We start from the raw sequence: 21,777 nt of genomic DNA, 5'->3' as shown, positions 1-21,777 counted from the left end.
CCTTTAAATATTCCCTGACCCTCTCCTCTTCCACCATGGTACATATTCCTTGCTCCAGCCCTTCCCCCTGGTCTCAGGGGACCAGGGATTTCTGAAGGCTGGTCTTGCTGGTAAAGACTGAGGTGAAGAAGGCTTTTCCATGTTCTCTGTAGCCAGCTGCCACATCCTACTGTGCAGTGGGCCCACAACATTTTCCTTCTTCTCCCTTTTGTCACCTTACAGAAACCCTTCTGCTTGTCTTTGGCATTCCCGAACAGATTCCAGTTGGACTTTGTCTTTCCTCATCCCCACACATTCAGATAATGTCTCTGTATTCCTTTCTATCCACATCCTTGCTTTCACCTTCTCTCTGCTTCTGTGTTTGAGTTTTTCCAGGAGCTCCTTGTTTACCCATGCAGGCCTGCTTCCTGCTCCTCGAAATGGACTGTTCTTGAGCTTGGAGATGACTCTTCCCAGGCCTCCTTATCCCAGGGCACTCTACCAAGGGGATAGAGGCCTTTGAAGAGACCAAAGTCTCAAGTCTAATGTTTGATGTTTACCCTCCTCCCTTCCTTCAAGATTGTGAACTCTACCATTCCCACTGAACCACAGCTGGTGAGTCTGATACCCAGCAAAGCACCTCTCCTTGGAGGCTCTTCCTTCACTCAGGGGAGGGAGTTACCAGCACTGCATTCCAGAAACTTCCTGGACTGTGAATCACAGAATCATAGAAGGGTATGGGTTGGAAGAGGCCTTAAATATCATCTCATTCCAACCCCCTGCCATGGCCAGAGACACCTTCCACTATCCCAGATTTCTCAGGGCTCCATCCAGCTTGACCTTGAATGTTTCCATGGACGGTGCATCCACAGCTTCTTTGGACAACCACTGCCAGGGCCTCACCAACCCCACACTAAATAATTTCTTCTTAGTATCCAATCTAAATCTACTCTCCAGCTTCATTTTGAAGCCATTCCCTTTTGTCTTGTCACGACATCGTTTTGTAAATAGTCCCTCTCCATCTTTCCTGTAGGCTCCCTTCAGGTAGTGGAAGACTGCAGTTAGGTTACCCCAAAGCCTTCTTTTCTCCAGGATGAATTATCCCAATTCTCTTGGCATTTCCTCTTCAGAGAGGTGCTCCATCCTTCTTTCGTTGTCCTTCCAGTAGGTGTCAGGGTGACTGAAGTCTCCCGTAAGGAGCAGGGCCTGCAAAGAGGCAACTGTCCAGTACCGCATCACCCAAACTGGTTATCCCTTGAACCCTCCCCTCGTGAGCTCTTTGTTGGCTCATCATCCATGCAGAATTCCAGGCGCTCCAGCTGTTCTCTCACTAAAGGGCAGCTCCCTCTCCTCACCTTTTTGCCTTGTCTGTATCCCTCCATTGCAGGACTCGGGTCGTGGCAACCATCCCACCACACCTTCCTGATCCCAACAAGATCACGGCCCTGCAGATGCACCCAGATCTCTGACTCATCATGCCCAGTCCCCACACTGCCGGTGTTCTCTACACACACTCCAGAGAGACACCCCAGCACACTGATTTCCAAGATTTAGGGATCCTAGTTTTAGGGATTTCTCCATCATGGTGTTTTGTTGATGTTTTGATCCCTTTCTATCATACCACTGCAGGTTTTCAACTCATCAGCCTTATCTGGGAGGGTTGTATGTGATCATATACATAATTCATCAATTCTTCCTGACTTTCAGAGCTTAAAACTTCTAGAATATCTTCTATTTTTCCTTCCCATAACCAATATTTTTAATTATTATTTCTTAATATAGCACGCAGAACAAGGCTTCTGCAGGTTGTGTTTTTACCCACCAGAGGGCGAGTTGTCTTCATCTATGTCCTCCACCAAAGCACAGCCCGATAAAGAATTCCTTCTTTTCATGAGTAGGTAGCAGGGATGTGGGAAGACGAAAAGGCTCATCTTAACCTTGGCAAGTCAGCCTCGTCCATACAGAAGTTGTCAAAGATGAAGCTTAATCCAGATCTTCACTGTAATTCCTTATTCCTCATTTCTCCTCTCTCCTGCTTTACAGTCACTATTCCTAAGCACCAGCTTCTGCTGTGTCTTTTATTCTGCTTCCTTCTGTGGAATCCCAGAACGGTTTAGGTTGGAAGGCACCTTAAAGACCATCTCATTCCAAACCCCTGCCATGAGCAGGGACACCCAGGTTGCTCAACTTGGCCTTGGGCACTTCCAGGGATGGCGCAGCAACAGCTTTTCTGGGCAACCTGTCCCAGGTCCTCCTCACCCTCACAGGGATGAATTCCTTCCCCAAAATCCCATCTAACCCTGCCCTCTAGCAGTTTAAAACCACTGCCCCTTGTCTTGGCACTGCATGCCCTTGTAAAAAATCCCTTTTTTGTTTTCCTGGAACCCCTTTAGGAACTGGAAAGGACTCCAAGGACTTCCCAGAGCCTTTTTTTTCTTCAGGCTGAACATGCCTAGCCTGTCATCTTTACAGGCACTCTGCCACACAGCCTTGTCACAATTTGCAGTCACTTTCCTTGGGAATGATCCTTGGCACACGGAGGTGAGTTCCCTTCTCTGCCTGGATATTGCAACTTGAAAAATCAGAGGGAGGGTTTGATCAGGGTCCTGCGCCTGGGTCTAAGTCAGCCCTCACACCAACAGCTTTGCTGTCTTCCAGATTCAGCTCTTCCAGCCCTGCTTGGCCTTCAGTCCATTATTTTCCTTTCTAAGCTCATCAGCCTCATTCTTTATCTCCCACCGTCTGGCTTTCTTCTCTCTCCCACACCGTGCTCAGACAGACAGTCTGGCTGCAATTCTCCCTGCTTAACTTCTGCTTACAAAACGCTCGGATCTGCCGCCTGCCCTTGAATCACAGCCTGGCTTGGCTGGTGTACTGGTGATACAGAGAACAAAGCAAAGATGTACATGAAACCTTATTTTTCATGGAATCCTGGAAGGTTTGGGTTGGAAGGGACATTCAGGATCATCTCTTTCCAACCCCCTTGCCATGGGCAGGGACAGCTTCCACTAAGACCAGCTTTCTCCCAAATCCTCTCCAACATGGCCCTGAACACTTCCAGGTTTGAGGATTCCACTTCTTATGGTGAATCCACAACTTCTGCACACAACAACTTGTTTTCCATGGTGATGGGATTAGCTCTGTTTTCTCTCTTGCATTTGGGAGTGACTTTTGCAGAGCCACCTTTTCCTTGATGGTATCTCTGATGCTTCTTTTTGCCCTTTCCTCCAGAGATAAAAATCATGTTTGAAAGAGAGGAATTTTATCAGTGCTACACATGAAAAATACACTATTTCACAACTATATGCATTTTTATACATCATAAACCAGCACAACCACTTCTGTTAAAATATTTCCATCACTCCAGGTATGGATTTGTCCCTTCACAGCTGCTCCTCACTCTGGGCACTGCACAAGGCAGGGAAAACTCCCCAAAAAGAAGCAGTCCGGATGCCACCACCCATTAGGGCGGCCAAGATGTTTTAACGTGAGGGGCTACGAGGGAGATACGAGGGAGCTCTGAGTGGGATATGAAAGCCTGTGAGTGGGATCCGAGCGGACTATGAGGGGCTGTGAGGGGGAAATAAAGCAGGATTAACCCTTTCCATGTGTTTTTTCCCACGCTGCGGGGGCCGGGCTCCCCTCACAGGGGTGGGGGGGGCGGTTCGGCCCCTCAGAGCCCTTCCCGTCGCTACGGCGACCGCGCGCCCCGCCGCGCTCACTGCGCAGGCGCAGGGAAAGAGGCGGGAACGACCGTCCGCGCATGCGCACTGAGCGCGCGGGTGGTTGCCGTGGAGACGCGTCGGTCGGGCCGGGCCCGCAGCGCCGCCGCCGCCGCCATGAGCTCGGGGCCGGAGCCAGGGCCGGGGCTAGGGACAGGGCCCCCGATCGGGCCCGGGCCGGGGCTGCCCTTCCTCCCCGGCTGCGTCATGAAGGACCCCACGGTGAGCGCGCCCGCCCACTGTACCCTCGCTGTACCCCCTTCCCGCGGGAGGCTCCCCCGATCAAAGTGGGCTGGTCTGGTGGGTGCCCCCCTGAGAGGCGACCTCAGAACGCGCCTCTGCACCTCCCCGCACGCGCTTCAGGTGGTACCTGGTATTCCCTGAAGACACCCTTGGAACCTGGTATTCCTCAGACCTTCCTCTTAGATCCACGGGAGACTTGGAACCCCTAAACTTGATAATATTCATAGAGTCGTGGAAAGGTTTGCGTTAGAAAACCGTAAATGGCTTTAGTAAGAAGACCTTAAAGACCATCCAGTTCCAGCCCCTGCCATGGGCAGGGATGCCTTCCACTATCCCAGGTTGTTCCAAGCCCCGTCCAACCTGGCCTTGGACACTTCCAGGGATCCAGGGGCAGCCACAGCTTCTCTGGGCACCCTATACCAGAGCCTCACCATCCTCCCAGGGAACAATTCCTTCCCAAAATCTCATCCATCCCTGCCCTCTGGCAGTGGGAAGCCATTCCCTGTGTCCTGTCCCTCCATCCCTTGTACCCAGTCCCTCTCCAGCTCTCCTGGAGCCCCTTTAGGCTCTGGCAGGGGCTCTGAGCTCTCCCTGGATCCTTCTGTTCTCCAGGTGAACTCCCCCAGCTCTCCCAGCCTGGCTCCAGAGCAGAGGGGCTCCAGCCCTTGGAGCATCTCCATGGTTTCCTCTGGACTTGCTCCAACTGATCCCTGCATTTCTTGTGTTTTGGGCTCCTAGCTTGGATGCAGCACTGCAGGTGGAGTTTCACAAGAGCAGAGTAGAGTGGGAACCAGTTTCTTCAGGGAACATGTTACCCCTTAATCCATACCAAGGGAACCTGCTGTTCCCTCAGATCAACCTGTAATTCCCCCAAGAGGTCTGGTACCTCCTGCATTCACCAAATATCCCTGAGACAACATGGTGTCCTTTGAACCCGTGTCCTGGGAACCTCAAACTCACCAAACCCTGGACATGACCCCCAAAGAACCTGGTGCTCTGTAAACTCATTTAATGCTCCCCAGCAGATTTAATATCAACTTAGCTCTCCCCTAGGGACTTGGCGTTTCTCAAAGTCACCAAATGGACTCAGTTCTGGGGGATCTGAATGCTGTGTACCTGCCTGGTATCTCCTGATCCCTCCCATAATTCTTCCAATGTTATTGAACATTGCAGTCTGTTCCCAAGGGATCAAGTATCCCTGGACTAACCTTCAATGGGATTTGGTACTTTTAATCTTCTACCCAAGGAATCCATTGCATCATGTACCCAATCTTATAGCCCTGAATTTGTCCTGATGGCTTTGGAGAGAGACACACTCACCCCTCCTCACCCTCATTTGTGAGCCTCACTTAAAATTTCAAACAATTTTTCCATAACTACAGAGCTACTGTCTGCAAACTCACCCCTTTGGATATTCAGTTCCCCTGAATCCATCCAATAGTTCCCCCACAGTTCATGAGATACCCCAAGGAATATCCCGAAGCTTGCTTCACAATCCTGAAACCTGATTCCCTCAGAAAAACTGCTGTTTCTCTGAACCATCTGAGTTTTCCCAAAGTGAAGTCTTCTGAACTGATACTGTCCTGAACCAAGTTCCTTAAATTCACGTGATGCCTCCTCAACTGAATATACCCAGGAGAACCACTATTGATCAAACCTTGAGCATTCTTCCAATAGGAATTAATTCCCCAAATATTCCCAATATCATTATTTCCTGGGCATAGTTTATCTATTACATAGATATACCCTGAAGTGACCAGTCTCATTGGCAATCAGCACCTTCCTGATACCCCTTCCTCCAAAGCTCTGATATTTCCAAAACTGCTCTCCTTGTGTTGCCTGGAGAGCTGAATTCTTGACAGTCCAGGTCTGGAACCTGATAACCTGATGAGAGAACTGGTATCCCACCACAGAACTGGTGCCATCACAGCTCCAAGGATCATCTCCAGGAAGTGACACACTCTCAGCTGCTCCCAGGTTCCCTGGAAGAAGCAGTCTCATCCTCATCCTCTGCACCTGATACCTAAATGAGGAAACAGCCTCTCCTTTTCCCCATCCAATGGTCCAGGCCCTCAGGACCTGATAACCCCAAATTCTCCCAATGTCCTCTTGAGGAAGTGGTGCCACAGAGAACTTGCATTTAGAGAATGGAAGAACAGAAGATGCTTCCATTTATTTCTCTGATATACTAAAAAAAAAAAAAAACAAAACAACAACAAAAAAAAAACAAAAACAAACAAACAAAAAAAAAAAAACAAGAAAACAACCCAAAAGCCGAAAGGGGGATTGTTTCATGCCTGGTTTGGGCACATGAGGGATTTACAGCCTCCCTGGAGAGCATATTTAACAGAAAACATTCCTGGCTGCATTCACCTTTGTATGTGGAAAGTACTCGTCACAGAATCATGGAATGGTTTGGGTCGGAAGGGACCTTAATCATCTTGTTCCAGCCCTCTCCCGTGGGCAGGGACATCTTCCACAGATCAGATTGCTCCAAGCCCATCCAACCTGGCCTGAAATTGGTGACAACTGGGTTCTCCAATTGTATATAAATTACTAATAACAAATAATCATTCAGTAATAAAGGCTATCTCAGAATTATCATCAGATAATAATATTTCCTTGAAATAATTTGTAACATCTTGAAAATCTACAGTTTTCCAGTCCATAAAACTGGCATCACAATACTTGGTTTCCAAGTGAATGCTGAGATGTTCTGAAGGAAACCTCTGTGTTCAAGTGAAGTGTTGTTACTACTTAGTGCTCACAGGACAGGGAGACAGGAACTGGGAGAGGGAATGGTGTTTGTGTGAAGTGTTACAGACTTGGCGAAAAGGATTTAATTCAGTGGAATTTCTTCAGATAAACACTGGCAGAAACTGAGATTAGGAGTTTACATTCTGGGCTTTCCCTTTTAAATTTGCATTAGTCACCTGGTCCTGGGTGATGTTATCTGGCATCCAGGCTCACTTTGGGAGAGCTTATCCACTGAAGAACCTTATGAGCAACGAGGTGCTTTCTTTAGGCAAATGTGGGCTCTTGAAAGCCTGTACACTTCTAACAAGCACTGATATTGCTCAAATTAAAGACAAACTTCCTGGTTTTCCTTGATTTTTTTTCCCCACAGCTTTCCCTTGGTATTTATTTAACTAAAGGAAGTGGAAGTTCTGTGGCACTTTATAAGATGTTCTGCAAAAATGTCTTCAGACAAATCTTTTCACCTGTTTTCCTCACTGCTCTCTCCATTGCAAGATCTATAGATGTAGTTTAAAGAAAAAACAAGGAATTATGTGGAATTCAAGTGGGGCCTTGAAGGTATAAATAAGATTAGAAGCTTAACTCTGAGAGGCGAGGGAGGTGGTGGAGAAGAAGCAGTTTGCATGCCTGAGGTTGGACTGACTGCAAGCCTGAGGCTGGAAAAAGGAGCTGTAGCTTGTTCTGTCAGCACTGGAAATGCTTACAACTTTGTTTTGCTTGGCAAAAGTCAAGAGGTTTTTTTATCAGGGACTCATAATTTCCCCTGCTTTCTCTGGAGCTTTAAGTGTTGAAAGTGGGAGCAGGCAGGCTCTGGGAGTGCAGGTGAGGTACCAGGTGTGGTGGAGTGTGCAGCAAGCAGAGTTTGATGTCACTCAAGTCTGACCCTGCTCTTCAGTGGTGAAGAACAAGGCTGACAGAGATCAGGTCCTGTGCACAGCTCTGATTGAATGCAGCCCTTGGAGAAGGATTTGGGGCTGCTGATGGATGAGAGCCTGGGACACAGAAACCCCAGCCATGTGCTGGGCTGCTCCCCCTGTGTGAGCAGCAGGGGAGGGGGTGATTCTGCCCCTCTGCCCTGCTCAGGTGAGACCCCCACCTGCAGAGCTACCTCCAGATCTGGAGTCCTCAGCATAAATAGGACATGGATCTGCTGGAGTAAATCCAGAGGAGGTCACAGAGATGCTCCAAGGGCTGGAGCCCCTCTGCTCTGGATCCAGGCTGGGACAGCTGGGAGTGTTCACCTGGGGAAGGATCCTTAGAGCCCCTTCTCAATGCCTAAAGGTGTCTCATGAAAGATGGGACAAACTTTTTAGCCAGGCTTGTAGCAGTAGGACAAGGAATGATGTTTTTAAACTCAAAGAGGTTTAATTGAGATTAGATACAAGGAAGAAGTTTTTTGCAAAGAGGGTGGTGAGGCCCTGGCACAGGTTGCCCAGAGAAGCCACGGCTGCTTCATCCCGGCAAGTGTCCAAGGCCAGGTTGGACAGGGCTTGGAGCAACCTGGGATAGTGAAAGGTGTCTCTGCCCATGGCAGGGGGTGAAACTGGGTAAGCTTTAATGTCCCTTCCAACTCAAACTGTTCTATGAGTCTATGACTCTGTAGACAGGTGATAAAACAATTAATGTGCTTTCGAACATTTTGTAATTGTAGTTCTGTGAGCATGACGTGCCTTGATTTAACCCTGCAGAGAAAATCCTGTATCATGCCCAGGGGAGGATTAAGAAAATAAATAACAATGGAATTCACAGAGAGTGCACAACAGTGAAGGGAGCACCATAAGGCAATAACTGTAGTCCCATGGTGCTCTGAACTGCTGACAAATAGGGTAGGGAACAAAGAGCTGGTGAGTTAAATACCAGGGCAGATAAAGTGCTGACATGCTGTTCTAGGCACTGTATGTGGTGTCAGTCAGGAAATTCAGTGATTTAAGTTCTTCCAGAGTCTGTGGCAGTGCAAGGATCTGAGTTCACTCTCATGCTTTGTACACCCACCACTGTTTTTTCCACTTCCCTATCTAAATACAAAATCTGATTTTAAATAACTGCTGCAGTAGTTTATAATAAAATGTTGGAGATGTGTGTGGGAGGAGACATTCTTGATATTGCACTCTCTTACTGGGGTTTTTTATGCTTCCAGTAGCTGTATCTGCTAAATTCATGCAGTATTTTGATAGCTGGATTTCCTTCCAACAGAAAACATCTTTTCATCGGTCCCAGACACTGGACTTCAAAAATGGATATGCCTTTTCCCGGCTGCCAAGAGAGGGGATTGGTGGGGAGACACTCTTTGCAAATCAGCTCTCTCAAGATGAATTAGATGATTTATGCACCAAGGGAACCTCACTGACCTATGGGCAAGTCAAGAGGCCTGCCCCTTCCCGCTTCACTCCAGCATTCGTGGCTTATGACAAAAAGGTAAAAAGGAGATGATCGCAGGAATATCACTGGCCAGATTCAGAGACATAAACAGTCAGCTCCAGGGTTCACGGGACTGCATGCAGCAGTTTTCAGATGCCAGAGCCCTTAGTCAGAGACAGCTGAATCCCAGGCTGAAAGAGGCTTTCTTTGCTCAGGAGAAGTATTATAATACATAAACAATATAAGACATTCCCTGCAAGTTACACTCGAGCATTTCCAGCAGATGTTGGAAAAGAGGTTTGATTAGCTCTGGAAAGCTCCAGTTTATAAGCATTGCTGTGTAAACCAGAGCCTGGAGTTTTGTGTTTCCAAAACTAGATTGAGGTTGTAATTGAGCTTTAACTGGAAAAGTCAGTCTGCAGAGGGAACCCTGGCAGCCTGTTTGATCGTGGTCTATCTATTCATGCTTGCGTTGGTCACCACAACATGTCACAACCTGAACTGCTCTATTAGTGCTTCCCATCTGGGTGATCATATCACACTGGGTGGTGTCTCTGTGTCTGCTCAGAGCAGTGCTGAGCTGACCCGTGGTTTTCACTGTGCCAATGGCTCAAGCTGCAACCCGCAGCCGTGGATGGAGCAGCTGCTGCAGTGGGAGCTGCAGGGCTCTGGAGCTCAGCACGTGCAGGCTCCACACACTGCCAGCCCTGCCAGAGCAGTCTGCAGCCAGCCAGCCCTCAGCCTGGCTGTGACACAGGCTGGGAAACAGATGTGCTCTGTTAATTGCTGAGGCTGTTCCTTCAGAGTAATGTAGATGCTGCTGTTTAATCTGTCAGGTCCTTCTATGCCCCTTCCTTCAAGCCGCAGGAGCAGCAGGCACCCCAGTGCTGCTGGGGATGTCACAATCCCTTGTGGAGAACTTTGCTGACTGATAGGAACTTGCTGGCTATATAATCTCTTAATTATCCAGACCTCTGGGCTGATCTAGGCTGGGTATGCAAGGCCTGATTGGCCACCTGCACTTTCTTAGGGGCATTGAATGATCTTGGAGGGAATATTCCTCCTACTTCTGCCAACAGAGGGACTGGCTGATTACTTTCCTTGTTTCCCCAGCACAAATCCGTTTTTGCTGTCAGTGCTGAATATCTGTGACTTCAGATCATGGAAAGGGACTTTCAAGATCATCTTGTTCCAGCCTCCTTTCCATGGGTAGGGACACCTTCCACTAGTCCAGGTTGCTCAGAGCCACTCCAGCCTGGCCTTAAAATGATGACCTCTTTCGGATTTTAAAATCCTCAGATGTGGTTGAACTCTTTGCTAAAATCTGTGGATAACTTCCCTAAATCAGGGCTGTAAATAAAGAGCTGTGTGTAAAACAGTAAAGTAGATTACTGTCAGCAGCCAAGCATCTGGCAGTCAGTGAAACAGCAGGTGATCAAAAAGTAGGGAAAAAGCTGTATTTTTACACTTTTCTCAGGCACACCAGATTTGCAAAAGGCACATATTGATAAAAGCCCTCCTGGTGCCTCTGCTGTCACTCACAGATTAGGCCACAGCTGTCTTTCAAGATTCTTAGAATCTAATCCACTAATATTACACCACCAAAGCAAATTACAAATAAATTATTCACCTTGATAGACTAATCATGGTTTTCAAATTGTTTCTTTCTCTCTCCCTTTGCTATATTATCCCTTGGGCAGGTTTTGAAGTTCGATGCCTACTTCATGGAGGAAGTTGCTATCTCTGCAGAGGAGCATTATCGGATCCGCCAGGTGGGTCTCTACTACTACCTGGAAGATGACAGCATGTGCATCATCGAGCCCAAGGTGAAGAACTCGGGCCTGCTTCAAGGCAAACTCATGAAACGTCACCGGGTGCCCAAGAATGAGCACGGGGATTATTACCACTGGAAGGATCTGAACCTGGGCATCGACCTCACCATATATGGCAGGACCTACCGCCTGGTCAACTGTGACTGCTTCACCAAGGTGTGTTGTGGGGACAGCACTGACAGAAAGACTCCTGGGAATGGCAGGAGTCTTTTTAAATTTTAATTACCTAGGGTCCAGCAGTTTGCAGCTGTAGCTTTTGTGATGTGGGTGCTCGCAGTCTTTCATTTTGCTTTTTGTGTAGATTTCTTTTTTCAAGTTGAAGGGGAGTTCAGGGTATGACATCTGCTTGAGGGCGAGTTAGCTGCCCAGTATTTTTGCCCCAGGACTGCTCTTTTGTCCTCAGGACTTCTCTTTACAATACAAATTCTAAGTTCATGACTGGGCAGTTTAACTGCTTGGAGTCCAGATGAAACATTGTGCAGACATGAGTGGGAAATCAGTGATCCTGATTCTTTTCTGATTTAATATTTCTCTGTTAGGAACAGTGGAAGGAAATACAAGCAGTAACTCTTCACACATCCATAGCCAAGCCATGATCCATGGGTTGAGAATCATGGTATGAATTGACCTTTCTAAGAAAGCTTACTCATTGTCTGCTTTTCTAATTCTGGCTGTTTCTGTGCCAGTAAATGAGATAATAACGATCCAATAACAAGAAATAAGAATTACCAGTATGCTGGTATCCTGCTACTTTGTCCCCAGTAAAATCTCAGCCCTGGTCAGCTACTATTCTTCCAGGCCAGGAGTTAGACTGCTCCAGGGACCATTCCCAGTAGGTGAGTTACATGCAGTCAACCTGTCCTGGAGGCTGGGAGAGTTTAGGTCCAGGATCTTCCTTGTCAGTTGGCCTCAGTGCCCAGGAATGTTCCCAGGCATGTATAAGATATTGGTCTAAATGTGGCTGTAGGGCCACCTCTGCTGCAGCTGGGTGACTGCTCAAGTCAGCCCACATCAAATCAAGAGCTGGTCCTCATGTTAATATTGATGAAGAACATGGAATGAGCTACATGGGTCTACATCTCAATAGGCCAGTAGTGTATTTATCATTTACTGACATCTTCCAGACCAGAAAACTGTGAGTCTGAAAGTGTGAACCTGCCTTGTGAGTCTCCCAGGGGATCTCACGTTCCTGTGGGAGATAATTGCATAGGTGCTTCCTGGGCTGAATGTTTTCATGGACCACTTCCCAAAGCCAAAAAGGGAACAAGTCCCTTGACTTCGGATGTTATTTTGGGTGACTGATGCAAGTCCATGAGTAACACCCTGGATTTTGTTCATGGTCCAAGGTAAGCTAAAAATCCCTTTATAAACAAGCAGATTGCACTCTTTCTGTGGAAAAAGTACTCCTGAAAGATGGAATGAAGCTGCCACTGACACATATCCTCATGCCTGAAGGGTCTTGATGTGCCTAGTTTGGGTGACACTAGCTTCTTCTAACAGTCTGACACAGCCCTAAGTTCTTGCAAATTTAGGCTGACCAAATCTCTGTTTATACAGCAATTTGATCTTTTTCATTTACATAAAAGAGACCAGCTGACAGTTATCTTCCATTTAAAGCCCTAAGGCCAGGGAAGACTGTGCTTAAGTGAAATCTGAGTTAGGATGTTCAGGACAGGACTGCTCTAATTAATTAAAGGGTAAGCAAAGTTAAGAAGCAGCTTAAACAAATGTATTTGTCATCTGTTGTATTTTGCTGTTGCTGTAGAATTCTCTGTGAGGAGTGAACTTGAAAAATTCTGACCTCACTCACCCCAGCCCACCTGTAACCTCTAGTCACCTCTTACCTTCAAAACTCCTGGCAGCACTAACACCTCAGATGACCTTCCTAGGTGTTCCTGGAGAGCCAAGGAATTGTAGTGAACCCTCCAGAGGAGCTGGTTTCGGATCCTTACACGGAACAGCGTCGGACACCTGTGCAAAAACCCATCGTGCCTGCAGGTCCCGATCCCTTCAGGCAGTTCCTGACCTATGACACGAAGGTGAGAGAGCTAGGGATTACCCAAATTATTGTATAATTACCCACATCACACTGGTGAGGTACCTCCAGTCCTATGTCCTGGTCTGGGCCCTTCACTTTAGGAAAGACATTGAGGGTCTGGAGTGTGTCCGGGGGTGGGGGCTGGAGCACCAGGAGAGGCTGAGGGAGCTGGGAAAGGGGCTCAGCCTGGAGAAAAGGAGGCTCAGGGGGGATCTTGTGGCTCTGCACAACTCCCTGACAGGAGGGGACAGCCATGGGGGGTCAGTATCTTCTCTCAGGCAAGTGACAGGACTGGAAATGGCCTCAAGTTGTGCAAGGGGGGTTTAGGTTGAATTGGGAAGAATTTCCTCCCAGGAAGGGTGATTAGACATTGAAACAGGCTGCCCAGGGAGCCTGTTTGGAGCCCCCATCCCTGGAAGTGTCCAAGGAATGACTGGATGTGGCACTCAATGCTCTGGGCTGGGTGACAAGGTGGGGGGTCAGTCAGAGGTTGGACTCAAGGATCTTCCAACCTAAAAGATTCTGTGATTACAGTGAAAATGTGCTACTGAAACCCAGGTCTTGTGAGTGTCTGCAATCGCACTCATTCTAAATTGTCTCAGCCTGCTGAACAGACTCCAGATTTGCTCCTTTCTTGGCTTTAGTGAGAAACAAAACCTTTTATGTTTTTTTTTTTTTTTTCTTCTGGGCTTTGTGCCTTGTAAACGGCTCCTCTTTGGATTGCAGAGCCTGTGTTCAATATCATCCATTACTCTCTTGCTTTCTGTTGGGATGAGATAAGCCACCTGCCTCTGGAATTTAGCAGCCAGATGCAGTTCTATTAGGAATGGTCTTGCTGCATCCACTCCTCCCCAGCAAAATACTGATGCCAGGTGCTAGAGCAGACAATTTCAGACAAACACCAATGCCCCTTGCTCTGGCTAAATTCTCCGTGTATCTCTCCTGCCTCTTCAGGAGCTGAACCATGGGGAACTCTTGAGCATCTCAGTGTGAAGAGTTTTGATTTCTGCAGCACCAAAGGATGATTCTGATCCATGTCTGTCTGCCTTTTCTTTTTCTCCACTCCAGGTGCTTCGCTTCTATGCCATATGGGATGACACCAACTGTACCTTTGGTGATCACCATCCCTGCATCATCCATTACTTCTTGGCAGATGACACAGTGGAGGTTCGGGAAGTCCACAAGAGAAATGATGGGAGAGACCCATTCCCAGTACTCATGAGACGCCAGCGCTTGCCCAAAATCTTTGTGGACAAGAACAGTAAGATTGGCACATCCATCTGTGCTAAGGTGTCATTATTTCATGGTCAAAAAAAAAATTCTTCAAATGGTGACTAAATTCTTTCTCTTTTGGGGAACAGTGGCAGGAGAGCAATGCCAGCATCTCCCTGTAGCTGTTTATACATCTTGCCTTTATATCCCTTTTCACTAGGAAGTGTTAACATCTCCCTGATTGATTTATTTTTCCTGCTGCTCCCTTGTCCTTAGAGAACTTCCCAAGCTGTGTGCTGGAGATCACTGACCATGAGGTACAAGAGTGGTACTCACCCAAAGATTTTGGTATTGGCAAAACTGTCACCCTCCTTGGACGCACCTTCTTAATCTATGACTGTGACAAGTTCACCCAGGACTTCTATCGTGAAAAATATGGCATCACAGACTTCCAGCCAGTGGATGTAAATAAGAAACCACTTGAAAAAGTTCCACAGGTACTGCAAACAATTTCTCAAAAGAAGGGAGGAAAGGAAGCAGTTGGTATAAGCTCTTATAGTAAAGTAGAGGTCCAGGTTAGTAAGAACCTGTAGAAAACAAGTTCATCTTAAAGAAAAAAAAAATCAAGCAACTTGAAAAAGACAAGGCAAGAATGGTCATAATCAATATAAAAATGAAAGCCTGGCTGCACTCATATTACTGAACTTTCCCTCACTCTTCAAAACAGTGTTGCCAAGTCCAAACTGCCTGCTGGGGATGTTCACAGCCCTTGTTACCTCCCAAACTGAGCCTGGAAATGGTTTGGAGCTGTGGTTTAGACCACAGGCATAGTGGGGATTAGGTTACTAGTGTAACCATTTGATGGCTGAGTTCCTGCGCATGGGAAGGTTTAGTTGGAACTAGATGATTTTAAGGTCCTTTTCAACCCATACCATTCTATGGTTCTTTAATATAGCCATAACCTCTTAATTCAGAGAAATTACCTGGCTTTCTGGGTTTCAGATTTGCTTAATCCTTTTATATTTTCATTAAATAAAACACATGGCCAGGCTGGTATCATCTATCTCTACTGGGCAGGATGTCACAGCTCTCGCTACCTGGCAGCAGAATATTTCCTTCCAAATCTGATGGGCTTTGCTAAGCCTTGTAAATTTTGTCTTGTTCTTAGTTGCAGCTGGTTATGGTTGATATCTCCTCTGGGTGCAGGTAATTCCTCCCTACAATGGTTTTGGCATCCCTGAAGACTCTCTCCAGAACTGCCTTAGTCTGTTTCCGAAGCCTCCACGGAAAGATATCATTAAGATGCTGGAGAATAATCTCAAGGTCCTGCGGTACCAGGTGGCCCTGGTGAGTGTTTTCCTTGGTGGAATAATGCCAGCAGGATGGGAGGAGCAGCCTGCCCAGACAAAGCTGTTGGCGGACTCTCCTTTGTGCCAGTGCAAAAAGAGAGAGTTCCCTGAACCAACACGAGTGTCCCTAGGGAGATGCAATGGGGTTATTGTGTGCTTGCTGTGACAATTGGCAGCTCACAAAACTAGGGAAAAAAAATAAGGCCATAAAGGACAAACGAGACCTGCTACAAACCCACAGCCATTTATGGAAAAACTCCCTCTGCCCCTGCTATGTGATAGATGGCCCCAGCTGAAGCAGCCTGCACTGGGCACTGTGCCTTGCCTGCCTGCCACCGCTGCCACCAGCCAGTGCTTGATGCCTCTGCTGCTGGCTCCAGTCCCTGTCCTTCTCCAGGCTAGTCCTGCATGCAGCAGCCAGCAAGGAGCTGTCCTAGCAGAGCAGCCAAGTGTCGGTGTAGAAGCTGGAAAATCCATGGGAATGGTGTTTTCCACCCACAGCAGCACCCAGGCCCTGGCCTTTGTGCTGGCTTCACAGCTGGTTTATGCAAGGAGCCTCTGGCACATCCAGCAGCAGCGATGGCATTTCCTGTGCTGCCTTGTGCCTGCCCTCTCCAAACACTCCGGGTGGATAAGGGCTGGTTTCTTTTCCCTGTTGTGCAGGAGTTCCCTAAAGGTCACAGCTGAGGAGTTAAGATCCACTTAGCTTTCAACTCAGCAAGTAAACCCACTGGTGTGTCAGGGGAGTGACTTCCTGTGACTAAGGGCTGAAGCAGTACCAGCCTCTCTCAGGCACTCAGCATAACGAAAAATGTAATTTAAATCGGAATTTTACAGGCACTCTGGGATGAATCATTCCATATAGGATATTCCTTTTTCTTGGATTACTCAGGCTCTGGAAACACTGAGTATACTTGGTAACTTCAGCCCAGATTCTGCTTCAGTGGCTTGAGTAAAGCAAGTAACCTTTGAAATTCAGATCCTAAGTGCTGTCTAGTGCTTTGTTAAGCTATGTCAGCACATCAAGTGCTTTGTTTAGTCAGCTATAAAAAAAGCTCTGGGTGCTTATGAGTGGGTTACTAGGTACTCCTAAGTACCCCAGGCAAGGAAAAGCTAGTTCAAATGCTCTGGTCCAAACCTGCTACTCTTGCTTTAGGAATCACCAGTGCCTGAGGACAAAAATCGTCGTTTCATCCTCTCTTATTTCCTCTCTGATGACACTATCAGCATCTATGAACCCCCAGTCAAAAACTCTGGCATCCTTGGAGGCAAATACTTAAAAAGGACCAAAGTTACCAAGCCAGGGTCTACTCCAGAGAATCCCATATACTATGAGCCCTCTGACCTCACCATCGGTTCTACAATTGAAGGTAAAATCCAGCCTGGATTTACAATACTCTGCTCTGATGTGTCATTTATTGCATGGTCAGTGCATATATGTCCATTCCTTCACTGGAAAGTTCAGCTTCTTCTGGGTCTGGTTACATTTGAGTTTCCAGATCAGCAGCTGGTGTACATTGATACAACTTTGTTACTGTCACTGTTTGAACACTTCAATCAGTGAATCGAGGAGTGAAACAAGTAGAAAAGCTGGCTCAAAGCTTTGCCCAGTCACAGGAGAAGAATCCTGCTCCCTCCTGGATGAAGAAATTACTTTAACCCATGCTAAAACACTGGTAACATTAATTCTTTAATGCTTCTTCCCCAGTGTTTGGCCACAGGTTTGTTATCACTGATGCTGATGAATATGTGCTTAATTATTTGGAGAGAAATGCAGAGAGTTTCCCTGCAGCAACAGTGCAATCCATAAGGGATCATTTCCTCCCACGGAAGGTGGCAGTGGATACTACCAGCAGGTAGGCTACAAAGAATGGGCTGGTGGAGCTAAGTAAGACTAAAGTTGACAGCTTTTTCAGCAGCCTCCCTGGGCTCCAGCCTCCTGCTCTGCTGGTGGTTCATCTCCAAGAGGATGTGTTTGGGCACATTCAGAGGGTGTGAAGTGTCTACAGTAAAATGTTGTGGCTGCTGCCTGCCACAAAGCCTCCTGGGACAGCTCTGGCCCAGAAGCAGAGACAGAGAAGTGGTCACAGCACCAAGCCCGAGTTCAAGAAGTGTTTGGACTTCCAGCCAAAATCATAGAATCACAAAAGGGCTTGGGTTGCAAGGACCTAAAGATCAGCTCAGTCCAACTCCTGTAATGGGCAGAGACACCTTCCACTATCCCAGGTTGCTCCAAGCCCTGTCCAACCTGATATTAAACACTTCCAGGGATAGGGGACAAATCTTTTCCCAAAAGGCCTCAGTTCACTGTAACAGATGCTGCTAACTTGAGCTGCTTGATGGTTGTAGGCTCAGCAGGTGGTGGTGGTGCCCTTTTTCAGGGCATTTTTTCCTTCTTTGCTTATCAGCCCATCAAAGCCTAGACCACATCCTCCTTTTAGCTGTCTGGACCCAGTTTGTGTGACCCAGTAACAACACTGTTACCTCAGAACATTGTTTGGAGGCAGTTATATCATGGTTCTGGTTGAAACTCAAGTTTCCCTCAGTTTCTGACACTGTGGAGCACAGAGGGAAGTGCTCCTTTTCCACTCAAGTGTCACAGCAAGGCTGCCAAAATGGGTTTTTACATGAAGTCCTGTTATTCCTTTCTTCTGCAGTGGTGTCCCCAAGAAGGACCTGGATGACTTAATTGTGGAGGTGCAGAAAGAACTGAAGCTCCAAGAGCCCTTCAATACCAGGCAGTTTCATGAGGCATTTCATCATTTTGATGAAGAGGGCTCTGGCTTCCTGGATAAAGCAAGATTTTTAAATGTTTGTGACAGGTTCCACGTGCCAACCAGCACCATTCTTCTTAAAAAGGTCAGATGGAAGGGGTGCTGTGCATGTGGAATTCCCTTCCTATGGCTCTTCCAAAAGATTTATTCTAAAAACCAATTCTAACCAGCTGCTCTAGCTTTCAAAGGAGAACAAATTCAAGAAAAGTACAAGAGAATCTCAGTTTAGAAAAACTTCTGAGCTGTTGGACTGAGCCTGTGCCTTAGAGGAGATAATATTGCTGTCCTCTAAGGAAAGGAAAAAATGTTATCCAAGTTGCCCCCCATGTTTGGCTGCACTGTAATATGTGAAAATTCCTGCTGGTTCAGGTCTTGGATGAGTAGAAGAGGTTGTGTATTGTGGTAGAGATCAAGAATCATGATAAAAATTTTGCACAGGGTCCTTGGAGTGTCTGTGATGACTTAAGCACAGCTGGGATTAAGTAGAGGTGACACTGAGATGTTCAAGGAATGTGCCTTAGGAAAGCTTAGAGACATTCTGGATTTAACAGCAACTGAACTGAAGGTCTTAAAACTAAGCATTTTCTACTACTACTACTACTACTATCATTATTATTATTATTATTATTATTATTATTATTATTATTATTATTATTATTATTATTTTAGAATCATAATGTCCTAGTTAACACTTGTTGGGCACTATGAGCGACAAAAAAAACGTGGAGATCACAGACTGCAGAGCAGAGAGTGTGAGGGAAACTAAGGGAAAAATTCCTTCAATGGGGATGGAGGAGGATCCTTTCAGGAATATGATAGGCAAGGATGTTTCCTCAGCATCATGTGATAGGCAGTAGATTAGTGGCCAATAAAGGGGCACTGGGACTTTAGAGAAATCTAGAAACCAGAGGGAGTTATTTACCCCCTCTAAAATAAAAACTTCTCTAAAGCAGGCAACTGTGAGCATCACAGCCATGGTTAGCAAGGTGCATGGGCAGGGGATTTGTGTCTCTGAATGTGGGATGAATAAAGGCTCTGACAAGCACTCAGGGTTTTTCTGTACCAGATTTCATCAGAGCTCACTCTGCCCCGAGGAATTTACAGTGTGGTGACAATCCCTGCTCCACTCTGAGTGGGAGAGAAGTAACACTCCTAAAATTATGTGGAGAACCTGTGACAGTTGAAGCTAAACTCCCACGTGTGAGCCCAAGTCTAGGACCTATGCACTAAAAACATCCATCTCCTCTCCTGAAATCTTAATCCCAGTATTCCCAGAGCCCTGGGAAGCGTGGCAGGGCTATAAATTAAACATATGGCAGAGAGTTCACTGCCTGGAGAGGAGCACAGTTGTCAGTCGCAGAAGCAAACCCCAGACAGAGAATCTGTCTCCAGGCAACGAGGGGAAGAAGAATCCTTTCAAGGAATTGTGATATTAGACCTTTTCCTTCTCGCTGGGTGTCAGAAGGAGATTACTTATGCAATTAAAGAAACAAAAGCCTTCTTTCTTCCCCTGAAGCACATAAAGGCTGTGGCCCTGTAACACAATGCAGGGTCAGGCACAGACACCAGAACTGGCTCATTAGTGGGGCTGTCACCAAGCTCAATTATCTGTGTCTCCCCTTTGTGCCATGTGCACACCCCAAAGTGACACCAGGGAACAGTGACTGCTCACATACACTGCCCCTACCCCACTTTTGGCAGGGATTTCTGCATGATTTCCTCTGGCCCATCTCAGTCTGTGGCCATGCTTTGTATTTTTGTGGCTCTGTTGCGACTCCAGTGAGGCCCAGAAGGAAATCAGGATTAAACTCAAACACTTTAACTCTTCTCATTGCACAGCTTAGTGTCATCTATAGGCATTCAAGGTTGGACTTGAACCTTTAGATCATCAAGTTCAACCTTTAGATCATCGAGTTCAATCCTTAAATGGTTGGACTTGATGATCTAAAGGTTGGGCTCAATGACCTGGTAGGTCTTTTCAATACTTAATGGTTCTATGATTCCAAGTTTACCTGTGATTCAGGACTACCAGGATGGGGAAATCCACATGGGGGAATAACATCTGCTCTGTCACACAAAGAAAACTCTGGGCACTTTCCTCTAAAAACAACCCCAATTTTGCAGCTTTTTCCAACTCTTGATGATGTTTCCTGTGTTTTTTTTTATCCCCCCAGCTGATTGACTACTGTTCCTGTGATGAAGACAAAGTAAACTACCGTGAGTTCCTTCTAGCCTTCCCTAGTAATCTCTTCGCAGAAGCTGAAGGGCAGGACCAGCAACTGAATCCTCAGCTGACTTGAAGACATTGTACTCCAAAAAGGGTGTTCTGTTTTTCACCCTTTCTTCATTCTCTCCCTCCCTCTTTTACAAACCCAGCTGATTCCACCCTCATGTTAACTTTTTTTCTTCCTAACCTCTCCCTGCCACACCCAAACTCAACCTCACTGCTGGAAGTTGAAATGAAACTTACAGGAGACAAAGAAATAATTCTGAGAACCAAAGTCAGGTTCTTCCACCGTTTTCTCAACCTTTTAGTGCAGTACTTTAGAGAGCCAAAGCTCTCTGGAGCCTGGAGAGAAAACCACTCAGATGGGCTTTTCACCTTCAAGTAGTGAAGACTGCCAGTTTGTTATTAAAATTGCAATAAAATTGCAGTTGCTATGAAAGTGTTAAAAAGTCTGTTTTAAATAGAATGGCTGGAATAGCTAAGGATTAAAATAAGGGTGGGGGGGAAAACACAAATTGTAATTCTGGGTCTGCTCAAAATAGGATGATGATGGTGAGTTATTTGGAAGTAACAGGTCTGCACACAAATCTGCTGACAGCAGCTCTGCATTTTTTGACAAGAAGCTGGGAGAATGGTTTTAGGACTGAGATCCCATCTAAACCCACCTTATTCACCTGTCAACTCACCACAGGTCTCCAAGGAAAAGGGAACGGGGCAGTTGGCATAGCAATGGAGTTATGACACTCGTGCTCTCTTACTCATCTCCCCATGACAAGGTAACGTGGCAGGAGCCTTCTCACCCCAAGTGACACCTGCCAGGTGTTGCCATGGAGCACACAGAAAAGGCAGCTGGCACACACACAGAGAACAAAGCCCTCTGGAACAAAATACTGCTTTAAATCAGCTTTTGTGCCGTGGATTCCCACTTTCCCTCAGACAGCTGAGAGTCTCCGTGTGACAGTTCCCTCCCATCTCCCCTTGTTTGGAGCGGTTACTGCTCTTCCCTTCAGGGCCCTTTTTGTGCTGCTGCTCACCCTGAGCATGGATCATTCCAGGGATCTCTGGTCCACCTCAGATCTCAAGAGACCAAAAACTTACAGATGAAATTACTTGAGCTGTAGAAAATCAGAAACTATTTTCTGCACAGGCTACGAAACCATAACCTAGCCCTCAGCCAAGTGATGTCGTGTGCCTGAGGCCAGCTGCACAAAATACACAATATAGCTCACCAAAAAATATGTGCCTAACCACATCAGATAAATCATCTCCTACAAATACCCTTATCC

At 46.7% G+C, this 21,777-nt stretch overlaps 1 protein-coding gene across 1 annotated transcript; it reads left to right on the top strand.

Moving 5' to 3' along the window:
• The first annotated feature begins 3,818 nt into the window (after positions 1-3,818).
• On the top strand, positions 3,819-20,564 carry EFHC1 (EF-hand domain containing 1). The gene is made up of 11 exons (XM_062488401.1): positions 3,819-3,923; positions 8,895-9,116; positions 10,760-11,047; positions 12,781-12,930; positions 13,998-14,190; positions 14,418-14,638; positions 15,348-15,488; positions 16,647-16,860; positions 17,199-17,346; positions 18,148-18,349; positions 20,439-20,564. Exons 1-11 carry the CDS (start codon positions 3,819-3,821, stop codon positions 20,562-20,564), a joined length of 2,010 nt encoding a protein of 669 aa, XP_062344385.1.
• Positions 20,565-21,777: the final 1,213 nt, after the last annotated feature.

Source organism: Cinclus cinclus, chromosome 3 (genome assembly GCF_963662255.1).
Source record: "Cinclus cinclus chromosome 3, bCinCin1.1, whole genome shotgun sequence".
Taxonomy (NCBI): domain Eukaryota; kingdom Metazoa; phylum Chordata; class Aves; order Passeriformes; family Cinclidae; genus Cinclus; species Cinclus cinclus.
This window is presented reverse-complemented; position numbering and strand designations above follow the sequence as displayed.